The following is a 22,575-nucleotide window of genomic DNA, read 5'->3' as shown; positions in this document are numbered from 1 at the left end:
TTCCCCGATTATTCTTAGCATGTAACTTTCACCCTCCAGGTTACCTCATGGTTCCAGATGCTGTCATGTCCTCCTGCAGGAAGGAGAGAGGGTGGGACTCACGGACTCCCAGCTGAGTCATGCTGCTCCCTACGGAGCCTTCCCGAAAGCCCAGGCAATCCGCAGTAATTTACGCTTATTGGCTAGAACTTGGACACATGGCCAACCTTTCTGCTGGGGTGGCCGGGAAATACAGGGACAGCCCCTTCCAAAACAGAATTAGAGTTGTGTGAGGATTCAGGGTATGAGTTAGTGACTGGCGATACCCACCACAGGGCTGGTTCTCCTGCTGCCTAAGGAGGGAATGGCCGCAAGGGTTTCTTGTATCTGAACCTCTTCAAGGTCACCCTCTTATTTTGCTAAGGGACAGAGTTTGTGAAATGGCCAGTCAGTAATGGCCAAGTGGTGACTGCTGGACATCCCTGGGAATCAGCATATTCTGAACCTTGCAAGGATTTGGTTTGGTTTGGTTTGCTAACCTTTTGACAGCATGCTTGAAACTTAAACACAGCAGACTTTTTAGTGGTTATTATTGCATTGGAAGGCCTCTTCTCAGCCCTCCTGCAGGCTGATGTGTCAGCAGAGAAGCAGGCAGGGGTACCGTGGGGGTCCTGCTACCTCTGGGCCTCTTTACGGGCTCTTCAGCGGCAGCTGCCTCCGCAGGAACCGTCTTTTGGAATTGGGGCTTCCTGACTCTCCCATGCCTTCCTGGCCTGAGAAGATTTTGATATTGCACAGGGGCTGCTACGGATACAGCCTGTCAAGGAAAGTGAGTTAAACACTGTTATTCCTCCAAAAAATGGTGGTCCTGGGTCTTTTTAAGTGGGAAAACTACAGTGAGGGAAGAGGAGGATCCCTGTAGAAATGGACATTTTTTTTCTCTTTAGAATGAAAGATAGTGATGGCTTTAAGTAACTGAAACTGTGTGGTTAGTGGGAAATGTCTTGTCTGTATTTAAAATTTGTTTATTTATTTATTTATTTATTTGACACAGAGACAGTGGGTGGGGTGTGGTAGGCAGAGGAAGAGAGAGACTCTCAGGCAGACTCCATGCCCCGCATGGAGCCCAACATGGGCCTCAGTCTCAAGACCTGAGCCAAAATCAAGAGGCAGAGGCTTAACCAATTGAGCCATCCGGGTGCCCCTAGTTGGGAAACCTCTGTATGGACTTAGTCTCCAGGGCCAGGCAAGTGGCAAAAGTGAGAGGGCCTTGGGGCGCCTAGGTGGCTCAGTTGGATAAGGAGCCAACTCTTGATTTCGGCTCAGGTCACAATCTCGGGTCTCAGAGTCCTGGGATCCAGCACTGTGTCAGGCGCTGCACTCAGCAGGGAGTTTGCTCTCTCTCTTTCTTCCTCTCCCTCTGGCCCTCCCCCCTCCACTCATGCGTGCACTCTATCTCTATCTTTCTCCAAAGTAAATCTTTTAAAAGGACATGTGATGTGATGAGCACTGGGTGTTGTACGCAACTAATGAATCATGGAATATTTTATCAAAAACTAATGATGTACTATATGTTGGGTAATTGAATTTAAATTAGAAAGAAAGAAAGAAATGAGAGGGCCTCTCTCATGAGGGCATCAGGAATGTCTCAGCACAATCATACCCTACAGACCAAAGAAAAATTAACACTTGAGTCCTCACTCTACAAACACCATTTTAAATGCTTTCTGGGTATTGTTTTACTGAATTCTCACAAAGCTCCATGAGGTAAGTGCTATTGAAATCATCCTTGTCCACTCCTGAGGGAACTGAAGCTTGGAAAGGTAACGTGACGTAAGTCCCCACACTGGGAAGTGGCAGAACAGGAATCTGAACCAGGCACATTGGCTCTGGAGCCTTCACTCTTCTGTGTTGAAGTCACTTCTACAAGGAATATTTTTGCTTTTTCGCTCTGATGTCTTTCAAACACCCAGCCCCGTCAGTGTCGCATTTTCCCCACTCTTGACAGACCCATGACACCTGTCCTCAGTGGCAAGGACTGAGGCACCAGGACATCTGTAGAGTTCATGCCTTGGCTAAAGGGAGCAGGTGCTTCTAGTTTTAGATACCGTGGCCTGGTGTTGCCAGATAATCCAGATCTGGATTTTTATAACACATCTCCCAATTTTTTTTGTTGTTATTTTTTGTCCTTTTTTTTTTTTTTTAAGATTTTATTTATTTATTAGACAGAGGTCACAAGTAGGCAGAGAGGCAGGCAGAGAGAGAGGTGGGGGGAAGCAGGCTCCCCGCTGAGCAGAGAGCCCATTGCAGGGTTTAATCCCAGAACCCTGGGATCATGACCTGAGCTGAAGGCCGAGGCTTTAACCCACTGAGCCACCCAGGAGCCCCACATCTCCCAGTTTTTTAAGTGTTCACAGCTAATGCAAATAAAAAGAAAATACAGTCCATAAGCACAGCCAATGAAACAATCAAGAGAATTTAAATGCATCCTATGGAATGGGAGAAAATTTTGCAAGCCATTTATCTGAGAAGGGATAAGTATCCAAAATATACAAGGAACGTCTACAGTTCAATAGCAAAAAAACAAATAACCCCGTTGAGAAATGGACAAAGGACCTGAATAGACAATTCTCCAAAGAAGACATACAAATGGCCAACACATACTTTAAAAGGTGCTCAGTTTCACTAATCATCAGGGGAATGCAAATCAGAACCACAATGAGATATCAGCTTGCCCCTGTCAGAATGACTGTTACCAGAAAAATGAAGGACGAGTGCTAGGGAGCATGTGGGGAGAAGGGAGCCCTTGTGCCCTGTCGCAGGAATTGAATTGGTACGGCCGATGTGGAAAACAGTACAGAGGTTCCTCAGAAAATTAAAAATAGAACTACTTTATGATGGAGACGTCTTATTTCTAGGTATATCTTCAGAGAGATTATAACCAGGATCTTGACGAGATCGTCTGCACTTCCCTGTTCAGCATTATTCACAGTAGCCAAGATGTGGAAGTAACGTCAGTGTCAAAAGATGAACGGATAAAGCACTCGCGCGTGGACACACACAGACACGCACGCACACACTGGAATATTATCGAGCCTTTAAAAAGAAGGAAATCTTGCCATTTGTAACAACACGGATGAACCTGGAGGGCATTATGCTTAGTGAAAGAAGCCAGTCATAGAAGGACAAATAGTGCATGATTCCACGTGTATGAGGCACTAGAGGAGTCAGATGTGTTGACACCGAACGTAGAAAGGTGGTCACAGAAATGGGGAGATACTGGCTGGGGGTACGGTTTGTTACATAAGGTGCGGAGTTTTGATGATGCAGCGTGTAGCACTGTGACCATAGTAACAGCACTGCTGTGTGCTAGAAATTTGCCGAGTGTAGATCTTGTGTGTTCTCACCACAGACAAGAAAGGAAGATGACGGTAACCGTGTGAGGGGACAGAGTGTTAATTAGCTTGATTGCAGTGACCATTTCACAGTGTGATTTGTATACACATACATACATCACATCATCGAGTCGTGCCCCCTAAGTATATACAAGTCTCACTTGTCGATGATACCACTGTAAAGCTGGGTCCAGGGAAGCAGTGCACAGGCTAGAGAGCGCCTACCTGCAGGCAGGCTCCGCCTTACAGCCTCTGATGCCCCTCCCCCAGCCTGCAGCTCCCACCCACCGCCCACTCCCCCAGTGACATGCATTCAGCATGCTGGCATTGCTCGGGCGTTGGAATGTATGGTAGAGATGGGCAGCTGCCATTATCATTGTATGACATCGTGGCATCAGAGAATGCCGGACCTGGAAGGGAACTTGGAAATACCTTGTCACATGTAGAGGAGATGGTTTTAGGCGGCTCGTTTGCTAAACAGTGTTTATTTAAATAGTGACACATTGGGGCACCTGGGTGGCTCAGTGGGTTAAAGCCTCTGCCTTCCGCTCAGGTGATCCCGGGGTCCTGGGATCGAGCCCCAAGTCGGGCTCTGCTTGGCAGGGAGCCTGTTTCCTCCTCTCTCTCTGCCTGCCTCTCTGCCTGTTTGTGATCTCTGTCTGTCAAATAAATAAATAAAATCTTTTTTTAAAAAATAAATATTGACACATTGATTTTAATATACGTTCAGAAAATGTAATTGGCTTATGAATCCTCTAGTCCTTTGAATGGTCTTGCCTGAGGTGAGTGAGTGAGTAGCAGTGGTAACTGTACATGTGTGACGTACCGATACTCGTGATGGTGAAAACAGCAAACATGACGAAGGTGGCCCGAGAGCACCTGAAACGTGCTCACACACCCATCTATTCTAAACCACGTTGTTTAGACGAAGATGTGGGAGCAGGAGATTATAACCGTGGCCGCTGGCTTTCTTTTTTCCCCGAGTTCTTTTCTGCCCTCTAAGGAAAGTGTGCAACATCCATATTTTCCATGGAGATTGACTTACCCATCTAAATAGTTATGGTGGTTTTACTTGCCAGTCGTACCTCAGTGAAGCTTGGGGGTTGGTGGCAAATAAATAGTTTGGGGGGTGTCAGCTGCTCCGTGGAAATGAAAATACTTTGTATTGCTCTCTGGGACCTTGTGGATCAAACACAGAACTCATAAAAATAGGGACTTGACCGGAAGGCCTTACTGAATTCAAAAAGAATTTGCAGGCTTATTTTGGTTCGGTTTAATGTAGTGGCCTTTTTGGTCAATGGGATGTTTGAGGAATCACTCATGTTGACTCCTAAAAGTCTAGTCCAGGAGCGTTGACTCGTTCTCCCAAAACAACTGGTGCCGAAGCTCTCCCACTTAAGCAGTTAACCGCTGACAGAACAGTTCAATTTAAAATGTAGTAAATCCTCAGTTACCACATTAGACATCTCATGCTGAGTTCTGGGTGGTTTTGAGTGCGAAGGAAGCGAAGCAACAGGAGGCTTGTCACTTCCCAAGGCCCTGGGGTGCTCGAGGTGAAGGCGCAAGAGAAAGCTCCATCCTTTGTTCTGCTGAGAAGCATAGCTGGGTAAAATCCAGCTCCTGCGTCCAACGCGGGGGTGGTGGAGAGGGCTTTAGCAAGGAAGAGTGATCCACAGAGGGAAACTCAAAGTCATAGCAGATGCTGCCTAAGAGTTTCCAGATTGCACAGGTCTTGTTTTCTTTTGGCATAATCAGATTGGGCTTCGGAGAGGACTTGTGCGCCCCCTTTGCCTCCTGAGATGTGACCTCCTTCTCCCCCTTTGGTTTCCTGGGAAATACCCACATGTTCGTGTTTGTGTCTTTTGCTGTGTGTAGGGACTGATGACGGGGCCCAGGAGGTGGTGAAGGAGATCTTAGAAGATGTGGTCACATCTGCTGTTAAAGGTAAGAACCAAGAACCCAGCCTCTCCCCCTCCTCGCTGCTCCAAAAACGTCCTTGGCCAGATACTTTTAGTGACGGAATGCCAACCCCCAGTGAAGGCATAGAAACTGAGTCTGCTCGTATCTGCCTGTCTTCCCTGTGAGATTCAGAAAAATCTGAAAAGGATATTTCTAAATATCCAAAAAAGTATCTTTTTAGTCATTAATTTTATTCTCATTGGGGCTGGGTTCAAGCAGTCTGACGATGCTAGAATTGGGTGTTTCACATGGAAGACAGAGGCCACTCCCAGATATATCCAGCATTTTCCAGGAGTGGCTGTGAATCCTGAGGTGGTGTCCATTGCTACTGAATGTTCATGGCTAGCCACTGATGTGTCAAGGGGACAGTCCCCACGTCAACAGGTATCAGATGCACAGAGAAGCTTTGTCCATTTTCTTAGACTTCATTCATAGCTCCCTCGGTTTTATGGTGTGGTTTCAGTGGAACGAAACTTGTAGAGCTCAGAATGACTATTGGAAGAGTTTTTTGTTGTTGTTTTTGCCCAAAATCTTGGGTAAATGGCTGTGTGTTGAATACTTGACTCCAGTGGCAATAAACCATTAATGGGTCTAAAATCATTAATTTAGCAGAGAGTTATAATCAGTTTTTCTCTTTTTTTTATTTCTTTCTTCTAAAGATTTCATTTATTTATTTGAGAGAGAGCACAAACAGGTAGGGCAGAGGGAGAGGGAGAAGCAGGCTCCCCGCTGAGCAGGGAACCTGATGTGGGACTTGATCCCAGGACCCTGGAATCATGACCTGAGCCAAAGGCAGACGCATAACCAACAGAGCCAACCAGGAGCTCCAGGGGTCATGATTTTTAAAATGTATTTCTTACTGTGGGTGACAGTCTGAGAAGTTTGACCCACTGCTCTAAGCCCTATTCTTTTGTTCATTTAGGTTACCACTAATCTGTATTCATAGATTTCATTATTTATTTAATGTAGAATTATATAAAATTACTTAATAGAATGTAGAAATGTATGTCCTGGTAGCAATGTCTTTAAAATAGAATAATTTTAATTCTTTGTCTTTCCCTTTTTCACACGGCTGCCAGGAAGCTCAGGTCTACTTTGTTTTTTTTTTCCTCCTTGTGACTGAGGTATTCTGTCGTAACTGCCAACTCTTTTCATTTATATGGCTTTTCTCTAACCACTATATCAGTAGCATTTAAAAAAAAAAAATCTGTGCTTTTCATGCTGAGCTGTTTCTAAGCTTTTCCAGAAGTGGACAGGGGTGGGCAGGGCTACTGTATTGCTCATTTCTAGAGGCAGCACTGACATGGCCTGCAGTGTGAATGAAACCTCTGGGGTATGTGGGTAGTAGACACATGTAGAGCCTAAAAACCACTTCAGGGGGCGCCTGGGTGGCTCAGTGGGTTAAGCCGCTGCCTTCGGCTCAGGTCATGATCTCAGGGTCCTGGGATTGAGTCCCGCATCGGGCTCTCTGCTCAGCGGGGAGCCTGCTTCCTCCTCTCTCTCTGCCTGCCTCTGTGATCTCTCTCTGTCAAATAAATAAATAAAATATTAAAAAAAATAAAATAAAAAAAATAAAAACCACTTCAGTTAAGCCTTTCTCAGTAATATTATGTCAGTCTCCTAGGGTGGTAGCAAAGGGAGAGGGGAAAAAGCAGGAGCTGGAAGATGATGTGAGTAACTGCTCCCTGGTGTCAGAGCTTTTGGGGTGAGTGCTAACCTGGTGATGATTTTTTTTTTGCACCTGTGTTTTAAGAAGCAGCACAGAAGCGCGGCCTGACAGAACCCGAGCAGGTCCTGGGTGAACTGGAGTGCCAGGAAGGTGCTGTTCCCCCAGCAGCTGATGAAAATTCCCAGACCAACGGGATAGCAGATGACAGGCAGTCCTTGTCGTCAGCAGATAATCTGGTATGTTGGTGATTCTCCTCTTATACAGACCCATTTGGATTTTTACTTTTTTTTAGAAGATGCACAATTAAATCTCTAGCAGAAGCAGTGAGTGAAAACCAGCAGACCTTACTCAGTCAGTCACACAGTCCTTGCCTCAAGCGCTTTGTATTAGTAGGTGACATTCTTGGAAGTGCTCCTGGTGTATATAGCATTGTTACTAAACCCTGTTTATTACTAACCTTTGTTACTAACCTTGTTTATTCAGACTTTTAAAAACTTAGATTTCCTGGCCTTTCTCTTTTCTCTCATATACATTCATTATAGAAGAATCAGAAAATAGAGAGAAGGAAAAATAGGGAAATAAAAGTCATCCATAATCCCCTAACCTAGCGATAACCCTCATTAACTATTACTTATATCTTTCTAGATTTTTCTCTCCCTCTCATTTTTTTCCACTTAAATATAATCACATGGTATACTGCTGTTTTGTAACCTGCTTTTGAAACTTAGTGTATATTATGAATATCCTTTCAGACCCATAGATGTGTCTGCCACATTATTTTTTTTAAATAGCTTTGTTGTTTTCTTGAAAATGCTATATATAAACATTCAGAACAGGGAGAAATATGATGTTAACATCCCACCTGAAACCACTCTCTCTACCTTTTCACGGGTGTTCAACCCCCCAGCCTTTTGATAGATTTCTTTACCTGATACACCATCCCCTTTCATGAATTTTAAAGCCACTGATAAACTGGGTATCTATTTATGATTATACATGTACCTGTACTTTATACATACAAAGAATAAGATTTTTTCCACCCCTAACTCCCCTACCCCTCCACCAGGAACCAATACCTGACCCTGTCTTAGTCTCTTTGGGTTGCCGTAACAGAATACCATAGATTGGGTGGCTTATAAATGATAGAAATTTATCTCTCACAGTTCTGGACGCTGGGAAGTCCCAAGATAAAGGTATCAACAGTTTTGGTGTCTGGTGAGGGCCTGTTTCCTGATGCATAAAATGGCTGTCTTTTTTTTTTTTTTTTTTAAGATAGATTTATTTGTTTATTTATTTATTTGATAGACAGAGATTACAAGTACTCAGAGAGAGAAGCAGGCAGGGAGAGAGGAGGAAGCAGGCTCCCCATGTGGAAGCAGAGAGCCCCGTGTGGGGCTTGATCCCAGGACCCTGAGACCACAACCTGAGGCAAAGGCAAAGGCTTTAACCCACTGAGCGACCGAGGCACCCAAGTGGCTGTCTTCTTAAGGACACTAATGCCATTCATGAGGACTCCTCTCTCTTAAGCCCCACTTCCAGATGCCATCACTTTGAGGGTTAGATGTCAGCCTGTGAATGGAGGTGGAGGGAGCATAAGCATTCATTCTATAGCAGTCTCCATGGAATTACGTCATCCCCATTAAGAACGTCCTTACAGATGTACTCCTGTCCGCATAAAGGACTCTTGCCTTTTGTACTAGGCTGTGACTTGCTTTGTTTACTCAACACCGTTTTATGGGCATCTTTCCACGTCAGTACATACAGACCTAACTGTTTCAGTGGTCATGTAAAATTCTGTCCTGTAGATTGCCATAATCTCTTTTGCCAATTCCCTGTTAGGTTTTTATGTTACTTCGGTTTTTTTTAATCACGGGAAATAGTTCTATAATGAGCATCCTTATAGATAAACCTTGTGCACATCCTTAATTCTTTCTTTAGGATAAATTCCTACAAGTGATATTGCTGGGTCACGAGTTGGAAGCTTTCAGGCTTTTGTTCCTTAACATCACATTAGCCTGCTGGGAAGGTAATGCTCGAATCTCTGCCCACTTGTAGGCAATCAGTGCTCATTTCCCCATTCCCTCATTAAAATTGGGCAATAGCCTTCATTCCAGATTTTGGTGGTCTGATGGGAGAAAGATCCCGCCGTAATAATTAGTAGTAACATTATTTAGGTTAATCTGTCATTTGCATTTCCTGGTGAATTGCTTATTCATTTTTTTTGCCTGCTTTTCATTTGGGTGGAAGGTTTCTGTAATTTCCTTAATGAATTATAAGAACTTTTTGTACGTCGAGCATACTAGTCTTTTTCATACGTTACAGATTTTTTAAAAAAATTTTTTAAAGCAGCTTACTTTTTTAGTTAAAGAAGTCTATTTTCAAATGCCTGTCGTTTCGCCCCCATCTATCCTGCAGTAGTGTTCTCAGAAATACTGTTATCCAAACTAATATAATTAACTTGTACACGTGACCCTTAAATAACACGGGGGCTAGGGGCAAGGACACTCCCCTACCATGCGGCTGAAAATCCGCGTTTAACTTTTCACTCTCCCGGAACTTAACCACTGATAGCCTGCTATTGACCAGAAGCCTCACCAATAGCATACACAATTGATTGACACGTATTTCATGTATGTATTATATACTGTATTCTTAGAATAAAGTAGACTAGAGAAAAAAATCACAAGAGAAAAACCAATGTGGCCCTGTGCAGTGCAAACCCGTGTTGTTCAAGGGTCAGCTGTGTTTGTCTTAGATTTTTAATGGTTTAACATTTGCTCATTTATCATTTTAAGCCATCCATGCCCACTTTTTGAAGAACAAGGAACAAGGTTTTAGAATTGCCAGAATGACTCCCCCATAGCTCCTGTTTTGGCATATTGTCCCCTCCCCCACATTCCTCACTTCCCCATTGAATAACAGAATTTTAAATTTCCATGAAATAATTACATTCTTTATTTTTGAAAAATAATTTTGTTTTGACCCCTTAATTTTTCTCTTATTTGTTTCTAACCTCAGGAATCAGATGCACAGGGACATCAAGTGGCTGCTAGGTTCTCTCACATTCTGCAGAAGGACGCCTTCCTGGTGTTTCGCTCCCTTTGCAAGCTGTCCATGAAACCCCTTGCTGAAGGCCCCCCAGATCCAAAGTAAGCAGACACCAGTTCTTGGCCGTGTGTGACTGAGATGACTCAGGAGGATGTTGGGGCTTCCGAGATACCCCAGTGCCTTGTCCCATGATTGGTGTGAATGCAGGAATTTACAGTTTTCAGACTCCTGCTGTCCCTACAGCCCTTTTATAATAGATTGTCTCTGTGTCCACACCAACCATGATTTTGCCCAGTGCTACTTTCCTTGGCTTATATATGAGAAAGTGTTACTATACTGAATGTGTTACTCTCTTTTTCCCGACTAACGAATTTAATCTAATGCAGGGTGGGCAGGGGCAGGATTTGTATAAACCTCACTTCCCTGCCCTGCTGAGAAACCTCTGCTCCATGGGTATAGGTTTAAGCCCCAGAGGCAACCCAGAGAAGCCAAACCTTGCTTCATAGTGAACCGGTTACTGCAGAGCCGGTAGGGCTATGGAGCCAGAGAGCCGCATTTACTCCTGGCTCCTCCACAGCTGCAGGCGTTACCGAACTTCATCTGAAAAGTGGGGATGTGAGAAATTGCCTTACAGGGTCCATGATATGAAGTGGTATCAGCGCATCCTGAGTGTGGGGCCCGGCACTTCATGAGTTTTATTGCCCTTGTTCTTGCTAACAATAATCCTCAACTCTCCTGTTGAGATATCATGACCATTAAGGAGAGGATTCAGGAACATTTCCTTCTTTCCAGGCCTGTGGGTGAATAAAGAGCACTGTTTCTGTTTGTCCATAAGGACAGAGCAGGACGCAGGGGTTAGTCTCACGGGTGTGATGTAAAGTAACAGAGCCCGTAAGTTTATGCTTCCTCTGCTCCCGCTGCATCCCCTGTTTTATGGCAGGGCGAGGAAAAGGATAGTGGGAGTTAGCAGCTCTTGTCCTCACGGGCTTACGGGTCCCCGGAGGAGCCACCTCATGCCATCTGCCCTCACGCTCTTGGCATCTAGATGCTGGTGCCAATTCTTAACTCATTGGCTCTCAGAAAACTCAGCTCGCTGGTCGAGGAGTGAGGCCTTCTCAAGAAATGCACTCTTTAAAATGGAATCTTCTAGCACTGTCGCCATCTTTCCCTTTGCCAGATCCCATGAGCTGCGCTCCAAAGTGGTTTCCCTGCAGCTGCTCCTGTCCGTCCTGCAGAACGCTGGCCCGGTCTTCAGGACTCACGAGATGTTCATCAACGCGATCAAGCAGTATCTTTGCGTGGCATTGTCCAAAAATGGCGTCTCTTCAGTGCCTGATGTCTTTGAACTCTCTCTTGCCATTTTTCTTACTCTTCTTTCAAACTTCAAAATGCACTTGAAAATGCAAATAGAGGTATGGACTCCACAATGATTTGGGGGGTTCTTTTTGTTTTGTTTCTTTTTTTGTATAGTGTTTATACACAAAGAGTTAAATCCTGGTGACATAGTCATCAGGTACTAGACTTACATGGTCTACTTGCTGGCACCCCAGAGAGAGAGACTACCTTTTCCTCAAAGTTCCTGCCCCCAGATGTTAGTTGCCTTTCTTTTTTTTTTTTATTAGTTTTTAAATTTTTTTATAAACATATAATGTATTTTTATCCCCAGGGGTACAGGTCTGTGAATCACCAGGTTTACACATTTCACAGCACTCACCACAGCACATACCCTCTCCAATGTCCATATCCCCACCACCCTCTCCTGATTCCCCTCCCCCCCAGCAACCCTCAGTCTGTTTTTGGAGATGGAGTCTTTTGTGGTTTGTCTCCCTCCCGATCCCATCTTCTTTCATTTTTTCTTTTCTACCCCCCAACCCCCCCCCCATGTTGCATCACAGGGAGAACATATGATAATTGTCTTTCTCCGATTGACTTACTTCACTCAGCATAATACCCTCTAGTTCCATCCACGTCATTGCAAATGGCAAGATTTCATTTCTTTTGATGGCTGAGGTGCCTCTCATTTTAACCCAAAGTTTAAATCGAATGACCCAAGGGCTAGTCTCAGTCCCCTGAACATGTGTGTTTAGCCTGTACATCGTTTGAAGTAATCTGATTTAGTTGGCAAATTGAGAAGTAACTTATTTTACATGACAGTCCAGATCTCTGGTTTCTCTCAAAACCGTAATGCTAGTCCTTTTCTTAGCCTGGCAGCTCTTGCTGGTTGCTGAGGGGCTCCTCTAGTGGGGCTCCATCCTCCAATTGCTGTGGTCCTGCCCGGCTAGCTGTTCCCCCGGGAGGCCAGGGTTCTGACATGCCTCAGCAGTGCGTGTGTGTGTGTGTACGCGCTGCTCCTTTACATCTCCCAAGGCTCCCTCCCTCGTTGGAGCTGCCTGGTCCCCCTCCAGCCTTTGTGGTTTTTGAGCCCCAATTTAAATGGTATTAATTGGTGTCCCCTTTGTCTCTGTGTCATGTAGGTCTTTTTCAAAGAGATTTTCCTGAACATTTTAGAAACATCAACAAGTTCTTTTGAGCACAGGTGGATGGTCATTCAGACTCTGACAAGGATCTGTGCAGGTATTTTCACTCTGAGGGTGCTCATCCATTGACTTACCCAGAAATGCTTTTCTAAAATCCAGATTGAGACCTTTACCTCCTGCTTTTAGAGTTTTAATATTGCTCTGGGAAAGCCTCACCTGAAAGCCCAATGCTTTCCCATTAGTGGGACATCTAGTCCTACTCCTCTTCTCCTTTAGAGGATGACCAGCTCCGTCTGGTTGACCCGGACCTTGTGGTCTTCACACAGAAAGTCCCACACCCTGGGAAGCCCCCTGCTCCTACAAAAGCAGGATACATGGTCACTCCACCTACAAACTGAACACTTTGTCAGTCACAGGGTCTGAGGTGCTGCCAGCCCTCGATTGAATCCCAAGGTCAATTCGGATTTCCCTTATCACCATACAGTTGTGTGGCTGGTTACCAAGCCTCCCACTTGTCTGTCATCAGACATAATTCCACAAATGACACAACTTCAAGAGGTGGATTGGACAATTGTTATCCCTTTCTTATGAGGAAGAGAGCTTTGAAGAGGCAGAGTAAGCTGCTCGAGAGTCAGTGAGTGCCGAGGCAGGCGTCAAAAGAGGGCCTCCCCAGACTTGTAGTACATCTGACACACGTTTCCTGAGGGATTCGTGTCTACCTGAGTCAGTGATTCACTGGGAAGCAGTTTTGAAGAAAGAATATAATTTAATAAGAAAATGTAATTGCCATGTCTGTTGGATCAGAATTTCTAATATCTCTGTGTTATTTTCCAAGACGCCCAGTGTGTTGTAGATATTTATGTCAACTACGACTGTGATTTAAATGCTGCTAACATTTTTGAGCGCCTTGTGAATGATTTATCCAAAATCGCTCAGGGAAGAAGTGGACACGAGCTAGGAATGACTCCTCTGCAGGTAAAAACACTGAAAACTCCCATTTATATGTATGTGTGTGTGTATATATATTTGTGTGTGTGTGTGTGTATATTTTTTTTTTAAGATTTTTTTATTCATTTGAGAGAACAGGAGCACGAGCAGGGGGAGGGTCAGAGGGAGAGAGAGGAGCAGACTCCCTGCTGAGCATGGACGCCCCATGCAGGGCTCCATTCCCAGAACCTGGAATCATGACTTGAGCAGAAAGCAGCTGCTTAACTGGCTGAACCAACCAGGTGCTCCTCCTGCATTTATACTTAAAGTGCATTTGCTTCATGGTGTCTGGGTGGCTCATTTGATTAGGGGTCTGACTCTTAGCTCAGGTCTTGATCTCAAGGTCGTGAGTTCAAACCCTGCGATAGGCTCCATGGCCAGCGTGGATTTTTATTTTTAAGGATCCATTTGAGAAAAATAATAATAAAGTGCATTCATCTCTATAAACGTTTATTGAGCGCCACTGTATTCCAGGCTGGCACTGTCCTTGGTGCTGGAACACAGCAGTGAACAAAATGCAGTGCCCATGAATGTGTACAACTGCTGTGGGCAGCAACGGAGGAGTAAGCCACAGAGAAGAATAAAGCACAGATAAAAGAGGGCTAGAAATGGTGCTGTTATTTTTAACGGGGTCACGGAGGTGGTCTTTCTGAGAAGGTGACATTTGAGCCGAGACCTGTAGGAAATCAGTTTACTCAGTCACCTTTCGAAAGCTTGTATGAAAACAGGCTCCTAGGCTCCAGTAAGGCAAAGGAAATTGTCTCTTATCCAGTTGCCTCATTAGAGTGCCCACACAGAGAAGAGGATCTTAAGCTAAGGTTTCTGAAGGAGCTGGTCAGAAGGTCTATGGGCTGCCTGGCATTACATGTAGAATATTGGTGAATGGGCATTTTCCCTAGAAGGTCCGTGGCCGTCATTAGATTCACAGAGAAATCTGTGCCACCATCGGTGCTGTTTTGAGTAGAAAATATTTGCATTTCTTTAGATTATCTGTGATTCATGTTCAATTTTTTTAAGAAATGCTACTTTTTAAAAACTAGTATTTTTATTTGTAGAGCAAACCTTAAAATGTAATGCATTTGTGAGTGTTTGAAGAGGAATAATGTGTCCAGAATCACTCATCTGTTGCATTATGGAAAATTCTTTTCTCTTTTTTTGGGGGGGGGTGTTACTGGTTAAGATCTATATTTATTCGAGAGTGTGCGCATGTATATGCACAAGGGGAGGAAGGGGCGGAGGGGGAGCAAGAGGGAGGAAGAGAATCCCAAGCAGACTCTGTACTGAGCGCTGAGCCTGATGTGGGACTGTATCTCATGACCCTGAGATCAGGACCTGAGCTGAAACCAACTGTCGGATGCTTAACCAACCGAGCCACTCAGGTGACTCAACCCTATTGGTTTATTAAAAAGGAAAGTGACTGAAGTGTTTTTTAAATTATATAAGCAGTGAATATCTTCCTTTCAGAAATCCAGATGACACTTGGGGTACCTGGCTGGCTCCGTAGGTAGAAGATGCAACTCTTTTTTTTTTTTTTTTTTTTTTTAAGATTTTATTTATTTATTTGACAGAGAGAGAGATCACAAGTAGGCAGAGAGGCAGGCAGAGAGGGGGGTTGTGAAGCAGGCTGTCCACTGAGCAGAGAGCCTGATGTGGGGCTCGATCCCAGGACCCTGAGATCATGACCGTAGCCGAAGGTAGAGGCCTAACGGACTGAGCCACCCAGGCACACAGAGCATGCAGCTCTTGATCTTGGAGTCATGAGTTCAAGCCCAGTGTTGGGCATAGACATTTACTTTAAAAAAAAAAAAAAAAAAATTCCAGATAATGCTGTTCCTTTTAGGAAAGCACACATCTCCTGTTTTTTACTAGGGTATTTGTAATGAACAGCTTTAGAGATTTTCAGGGTTTTTGCAATGAGCCCTTAATACTTATGTCACCTGTTAACTTTTCCTTAGGTTCTTTGCTTAATAGCACTGACTGTCAATGTTTGTTTCGGTCTTGTCCCTAATAGTCCTGTAGATTTCTGCACTCAGTTTATCTGTTAAGTCTCTGTGCCATGTCCCTTCTGTCCTTCAGGAGCTCAGTCTGAGGAAGAAAGGTTTGGAGTGCCTCGTGTCCATTCTCAAGTGCATGGTGGAGTGGAGCAAAGACCTGTATGTGAATCCCAACCACCAGACCAGCCTCGGTGAGAGGGCTTGCCACGCCGTCACCTCCATTCAACAGGACTGTTGGGAAAGTCATCTTTGTGTTACTGTCTTAAAATTAGCAAAACTCTGTAGTTTGCTGAATGCCTTAAAGCTTTCGCTTTTTAATTCATCTGGAATTTGGGGAGAATCGTATGAGTTGCGCTCTGATGTCATATTCCCAAATGGAAAAACAGTTCTGATTTTTTTTAGTAGTCTTTTCTTCCCTCACCACCTTTATGATATGCCAGATTTCCCTGTGTAAGTCTGTTTCTGAATTTTCTGTTCCATTCTATGGGTTTGTCTGTTCTTGCACCAATACCACACTTTTCAGGTGTTGTTACAGGTCTGGAAAAGGGAACCAGAGAGCCTGGCCTGAGCTCAGGTGTGTCTGTGTCCCATCTGTTGATTTGGTTCCCTTTGCTCTTATGTCATTGCAGGTCAGGAGAGGCCCACAGATCAGGAACTGGGGGACGGGAAAGGCCTTGACATGGCAAGGCGGAGCAGTGTGACGTCCATGGAGTCCACACTGTCCTCGGGGACCCAGATGGCTGTCCAGGATGATCCGGAGCAGTTTGAGGTCATCAAACAACAAAAGGAGATTATCGAACATGGCATCGAGCTGTGAGTATGGCTGCTACTCCAGCTGAATCTCTTGGGGCCTCTGACAAAGCCACATCTTCTCTGGGAACCTGGGACTGACTCCACTAGGGGAAGGACTGTTACAGAAGGCCAGTGCTGGCACTCACAGCCAAGCCAGACTGAGCCAGTCAGACTGAGAGAGTGGGAGAAGGAGAGGCAGTTTGAGATTAGAATTTAATAGCTTTGTATAGTTTTTATTTTTATTTTACCTAATGTAAGAAATTAAACCAGTTTAGAAAATAAAAGTATGAAGCAAGTATGTTTAATCAGTCATATAATTATTACCAAAAGGAAATCACCACTGGTAACTTTTTTCCGACTATATCTTATGAACAGTTCCAACATACGGAAGAATGAACTCTTGCCATATTAGTGTTATCTATGTATAATTTTTTCTGAACCATTTGAAAGTAATCTGCTCCCATCATAATACCTCAGTTGTGTATCTTGGAAAAATGATATTTTCTCATAAGCGCATTGTCATTACAGGCATTAGTAAATCTTAATGTGTTTTTTCCAGTCTTTTTTTTTATTTAGATTTTATTTATTCATTTGTTACAGCAGAGATCACAAGTAGGCAGAGAGGCAGGCAGAGAGAGAGAGGGGGGAAGCAGGCTTCCCGCTGAGCAGAGAGCTGGATATGGGGCTCACTCCCAGGACCCTGATATCATGACCTGAACCGAAGGCAGAGGCTTTAACCCACTAAGCCACCCAGGCGCCCCAGTCTTTTACACACAGAAATATTAAACTCAGTCTCATACCCTGTCCAACTTCTTAATGATTAGTTGACTTAGTAAATTCAGTTTGTTTTAAAAGCTGATGTTACGGTACTTATTAATTGAAGTGTTGATCTCATTTCTATTCTCCCCACAGGAGCTAATCTTTTAAAAATTTAAATCAGGTCTTATCCCTCCACCGCCTACAATCATTCCAGGTTTCCCTCTCCTCCTCACAGCCTGATTTGGTCCCCACCCCACTGACCTCATCTCCTGCCAGTACCCGAGTCACACTGTGCGCTTCAGTCCCTTGAACACCTTGAGCCCCTCTCACCACAGTGCCCTCTGCTTGGAACACTCCTGGGTCTTTTTCCTCCCTCAGGCTTGGCAAAACCTCTCTTCCTCAAGGAGGCCTTCTGTAGCCACCTGTCTGCGGCTGCCCTTGCTTGCGCCTGATCCATGTCCTTCCTGTGTGTCTCTTGCCCCAGCACATAGCGTCCTCCAGTGCAGGGCCTGGTAAATAGCACATTGAGCTTATCCATAGTGGAGTACGCCTATGTTGACCAGGAAATACAAACAGTACTTAATTAAGCCCTGTTAAAGGAAATCCCAACATGGATGGTCTAGGGCTGTTGTACTGGCTCTCAGGGACATCAAAGATCCAGGCTATTTACTTTTTCTCCTTTGCCATCCTTTTTTTTTTTTTTTTAAATTGGTGGAGGGCAGGAAGAGAGAGAGAATCTTAAGCAGGCTCCACACCCAGCACAGAGCCAGACACGGGGCTCAGTCTCATCCTAGAATTATGATCTGAGCCAAAATCAAGAATTAGATGTTTAACCAGCTGAGCTAGCCAGGAGCACCTCTGTTTCACCATCCTTAACACAGTTTTCACTTTCAGCATTGCCTCATGGTCTAAGGTGATTGCTAGAGCACCAGCCATCACACATACAGTAACGAATAAAGGGGAAAGTACAAAAGGAATATACCTCCCAGCCAAGCCAGCTTTGTTTACTAAGGATCCTGCCTAGAAGTACCCATTACCATTTCTGCTCAAACATCACATGGCCATACTTAAGGAAGTACGAAAATACTTCCTTAGAGCATTGATACCTACTGATACCTACCTCAGAGCACTGATCTTAGTTTGGTTAGGAGTTGAGTTTAATTTTTCTAAAGGCAGGAAAATGTAGCTTTTAAATCAGGGCGTTGTGTGCCTGGGTGAACATCTAGAGCTCTGTTAGTGTTGGAGAGGAGGTAAACAGATGTTTGCTGATGGCCATCAGACTCTGCTGTAGCTAGGTCAGAAACTGAAGGTGAAATTGAGAGAAGCTGGCAGGACACACAGGACCTTCCTGAGCTGATAGCTGATGACTTGTTCGTGCCTCAAAGGCTAGCTTTTTCTGTCCTCCAGATTTTGAAATAAGTAACCCATGTCCTGTCTCTTCTTGAAACAGTTTCAACAAGAAACCCAAGAGAGGCATCCAGTTTCTCCAGGAGCAAGGCATGCTGGGAACATCAGTTGAAGACATTGCCCAATTTCTGCATCAGGAGGAGCGCCTTGATTCTGTAAGGCTTGGGGTTGGACGCTTGCGTGTTGGTTTTATCAGGTGATTCCGAGATGCCCCCTAGCTTTAACCTAAAGTGTGGTTGACGCCGAGTGCAGTGGCTATTGTCCACACCCCTGGTCATAGCAGTCCTGCTTACTCCTTTGGCCAGCTTCGCGAAAAGCTCCTAAGAGCTGGTTGTGTACTTGCTAGAACAGTGTCAGAGCTTGAAGTGTCCCTTGACTGCTAGAAACTTCTGGCTGCCTGTCTGCAGCTGACCTCCTTCCTGAGTATGTCCCATCATTCTTTCATCTTTAAGTTTCCCGTGCCGCCTCCTCCTATTCTGAGACAGGATAGACTGAGCCTGGAATGGGTAGGTGGGTGGGCAGGCGTGGAGTCTCAGCTTTTCTAGCAGGCCAGCCTCTTCTCAGTGTTGAGAGCAGTGCGCTCTTCCTCCCCACTCTGCCTGAAGTGTGTCTTACTGTTGGTTCACATGTGACAGTTTCTAGACATGAGTGGGTGTATATGTTTCAGACCCAAGTAGGTGATTTTCTGGGAGACAGCACAAGGTTCAACAAGGAAGTGATGTATGCCTATGTGGATCAACTTGACTTCTGCGAAAAGGAATTTGTCTCAGCCCTGCGGACGTTTCTAGAAGGTTTCCGTCTACCTGGGGAAGCCCAGAAGATTGATCGATTAATGGAGAAATTTGCTGCGAGATACATAGAATGCAACCAGGGGTGAGCGCTGTGTCCATGTCCTTTCCATGTCATCTTTTTGCCTGCCTCGGAGCCCTGATCTTAATTGGGTTGGGAGTTGAGTTTAATCGTTCTAAATCTGCACCAAACAACTAAAGTTTCTGTTACAATGTGCCTGATACTGCTGAGGGATTATCTCAGGTAAGACCTCACAGCTTCTCTTGTGTCCCCTTTCTGCAGTCAAGGCAGTTGAGAATCAGAGAGGCTAAGTAACTTGTCCATGTTCACACAGGTAGAGCCCATGCTATCTTGATAAGAGTAATTTTATGAGTTGAGAAGAGGCCCTTGGGCACCTCTTTCTTAATTAAGAACAGCTCCTTGATTTAACATATGGGGTAGATCTCAAGGATTTGGGTATTTCTTTGGTTAGATACTGATGAACAGGTTCCAGAAATGGCCACATAACTAATAAAACCTGCCTAAGTGCATGATTTCATCTTAGGGCCTCTTTTGGTGGGTACGTCGTGTTTTTTGTTTGTTTGTTTAATATTTTATTTATTTGTCAGAGATTGAGAGTGAGCGAGCACAAGCAAGGCAGCAGCAGGCAGAAGGAGAAGCAGGCTCCCTGCCAAGCAGGGAGTCCAGTGCGGGACTCGATCCCAGAACCCCGGGATCATGACCTGAGCTGAAGGCAGATGCCTAACCTGCTGAGCCACCCAGGCATCCCATGATTTTGTAGGAAGTGGAAATTAAAAAGAGAACTAACCTTTATTAGACATCCCCTGGGGCACCTGAATGGCACAGTAAATTGAGCATCTGACTCTTGGTTTCAACACAGGTTGTGGTCTCAGGTTCATGCGATCAAGCCACGTGTCAGGCTCTGTACTCAGTGGGAAGTCTGCTTAAGACTATTTCTCCTTTTGGCCCTCCTCCCCGATGCGTGTGCATGCACATGCTCTCTCTGTCTAAACGAAATAAATCCTCAAACAAAAAACAAAAAAACATATTTCCTGTATGTCAGCCATGCCATGGGTTTTATATACATTTCATTTAATTAATGGTAAGCTGGGAGTAGTGTGTCCATTTTTTTGGAGAGGAAACTGAGGCTCTGGGAGATTGAGCAACCCGCCAGAGTTAATCAGCTGGTTAAGTAGCAGAGCAGGGTTGAATTGTCTGTCTCAAAAGCTCACACTCTTTTCCCTGGGCATGAAGTGAAGAGTGTCTGAGTGTACTGTGAACATGATGAAGAATTTTTATTTTTTTAAAGATTTTATTAATTTGTTTGACAGAGATTACAGGTAGGCAGAGAGGCAGACAGGGGGTGAGGGAAAGAGGCTCCCCACTGAGCAGAGAGCCGATGTGGGGCTTGATCCCAGGACCCTGAGATCATGACTTGAGCCAAAGGCAGAGGCTTAACCCTCTGAGCCACCCAGGTGCCCCGATGTGGAAATTTTTAATAACAGTTTGCCTGCCCGGTCAACTTGGTTTTCATATTAATTGGTTCTGCTCCTCCAGGTGCATAGCGAGCTATTCCCATTAGATGCATGGTCATCGGGGCAGCACTGGTCACTGACGCAGTAGACGTTAGAATGTGCTGTGAAGGCAGAGGAGAAGTTCTGGGGACCTTGCTCTGTTTCTCTTAATGGCTAAACATGTTAGATTGTTTCATGTTAGAATTCAGACCTTTTATTACGTTCTTCAGAGTTTCTCCCTTTCCTTCCTGGGATGGTTTGGACAGACCAGTTTTTGTAGCTTTAGATCCATGTATTTCGAGGCTGTGTAGCCACACATTTTTATCTTTTCCTGCCCAAGGCAAAAAAAGTCAGACTTTTCACCAGCATATTATATAGAACAACATAAATATTTTTTTTCAAATTTCTGCTGTTCAGTATTGCAATGGGTAGTGTAAGCTGTAAATAATGAATAACTGAACAGCAGTTTTCTTTCTCTCTCTGTTTTTTGTTTTTTTTTTTTTTTAAGTAATACCTGCTCCCAGCATGGGGCTTGGACCTATAAAGTGCAGGATCAAGAATTTCACGCTCTACTGACTGAGCCGGCCAGGTGCCGTGAACAATAGTTTTCATCCTCTTTCTCCCCAGGGTCCAGCACAAAGTAGATGCTCTCAGGAATAGGACCAGGGTGAGGCAGGTGAAGCATGAGGGTGCAGACTGTCCGGGGGCCTTACCGTCATGGTCAGAGTGAGGGTCTCTGCATTTTGTCTCCAGGTGCCTTGCTTGCCACACTGTAACCCAGGGTTCTGGCTGTACCTTGAGAATCTTCTTTAAAACTTGACTTAAGGGGCACCTGGGTGGCTCAGTGGGTTAAGCTGCTGCCTTCAGCTCGGGTCATGATCTCAGGGTCCTGGGATCAAGTCCCGCATCGGGCTCTCTGCTCAGCAGGGAGCCTGCTTCCTCCTCTCTCTGCCTGCCTCTCTGCCTACTTGTGATCTCTCTGTGTCAAATAAATAAATAAAATCTTTAAAAAAAAAAACAAAAAAAACCTTAAGGGGTACCTGGGTGGCTCAGTGGGTTAAAGCCTCTGCCTTCGGCTCAGGTCATGATCCCAGAGTCCTGGGATCAAGCCCCGCCTCAGGCTTTCTGCTCATCGGGAAGCCTGCCTCCTCCTCCTCTCTCTCTCTCTGCCTACTTGTGATCTCTGTCAAATAAATAAATAAAACCTTTTAAAAAAATAATAATAAAAATAAAACTTGACTTAAGGGGCACCTAGGTGGCTCAGTGGGTTAAAGCCTCTGCCTTCAGCTCAGGTCATGGTCCCGGGGTCCTGGGATCAAGCCCCTCGTTGGGCTCTCTGCTCAGCAGGGAACCTGCTTCCCCCCCGCCCCTCCCCCACCTGCCTCTCTGCCTACTTGTGATCTCTGTCAAATAAATAAAACCTTAAAAAAAAATTAAAACTTGACTTAAAACTGCTTTGTTCAAAGAAACCTAAAACCTGACACAATTTCTTAATTAGCTTTTTCTACACTTAAGGACATTAGTTACTCTTCAGTGGTGCTAAAAGCATGAACACTCTTGACTAGTTTGGCAACATGTGGAACAGTCGGCCTGTTTTCAGTGCAGCGTGTCTCCACTAGCCTCTTCTCAGCGCATGTTCTTACATCTGGAACCTTCTCTTCCAGGCAAACCCTGTTTGCTAGCGCTGACACTGCATATGTCCTAGCGTACTCAATTATCATGCTAACCACCGACTTGCACAGCCCTCAGGTAAAGTATTTTAATGATTGATACGATGTAGTAGCTAAATGAGGAGTTTTATTTGGG

At 44.8% G+C, this 22,575-nt stretch overlaps 1 protein-coding gene across 1 annotated transcript in view; it reads left to right on the top strand.

Moving 5' to 3' along the window:
• The window catches only part of ARFGEF2 (ADP ribosylation factor guanine nucleotide exchange factor 2), a 101,169-nt gene that overhangs the window by 28,554 nt on the left and 50,040 nt on the right, over nucleotides 1–22,575 (top strand). The window contains exons 7-17 of the mRNA XM_059132888.1: nucleotides 5,250–5,318; nucleotides 7,087–7,238; nucleotides 10,021–10,151; nucleotides 11,228–11,462; nucleotides 12,525–12,624; nucleotides 13,363–13,502; nucleotides 15,591–15,699; nucleotides 16,138–16,321; nucleotides 18,510–18,621; nucleotides 19,134–19,339; nucleotides 22,434–22,518. Of these exons, the coding sequence (XP_058988871.1) occupies nucleotides 5,250–5,318; nucleotides 7,087–7,238; nucleotides 10,021–10,151; nucleotides 11,228–11,462; nucleotides 12,525–12,624; nucleotides 13,363–13,502; nucleotides 15,591–15,699; nucleotides 16,138–16,321; nucleotides 18,510–18,621; nucleotides 19,134–19,339; nucleotides 22,434–22,518 (1,523 nt within the window). The remainder of the gene's footprint in view (nucleotides 1–5,249; nucleotides 5,319–7,086; nucleotides 7,239–10,020; nucleotides 10,152–11,227; nucleotides 11,463–12,524; nucleotides 12,625–13,362; nucleotides 13,503–15,590; nucleotides 15,700–16,137; nucleotides 16,322–18,509; nucleotides 18,622–19,133; nucleotides 19,340–22,433; nucleotides 22,519–22,575) is intronic.

This window comes from Mustela lutreola, chromosome 9 (assembly GCF_030435805.1).
Source record: "Mustela lutreola isolate mMusLut2 chromosome 9, mMusLut2.pri, whole genome shotgun sequence".
Classification (NCBI taxonomy): Eukaryota; Metazoa; Chordata; class Mammalia; order Carnivora; family Mustelidae; genus Mustela; species Mustela lutreola.
Note: the sequence above shows the minus strand (reverse complement) of the source record. Positions and strands in the feature narration are given on the sequence as shown.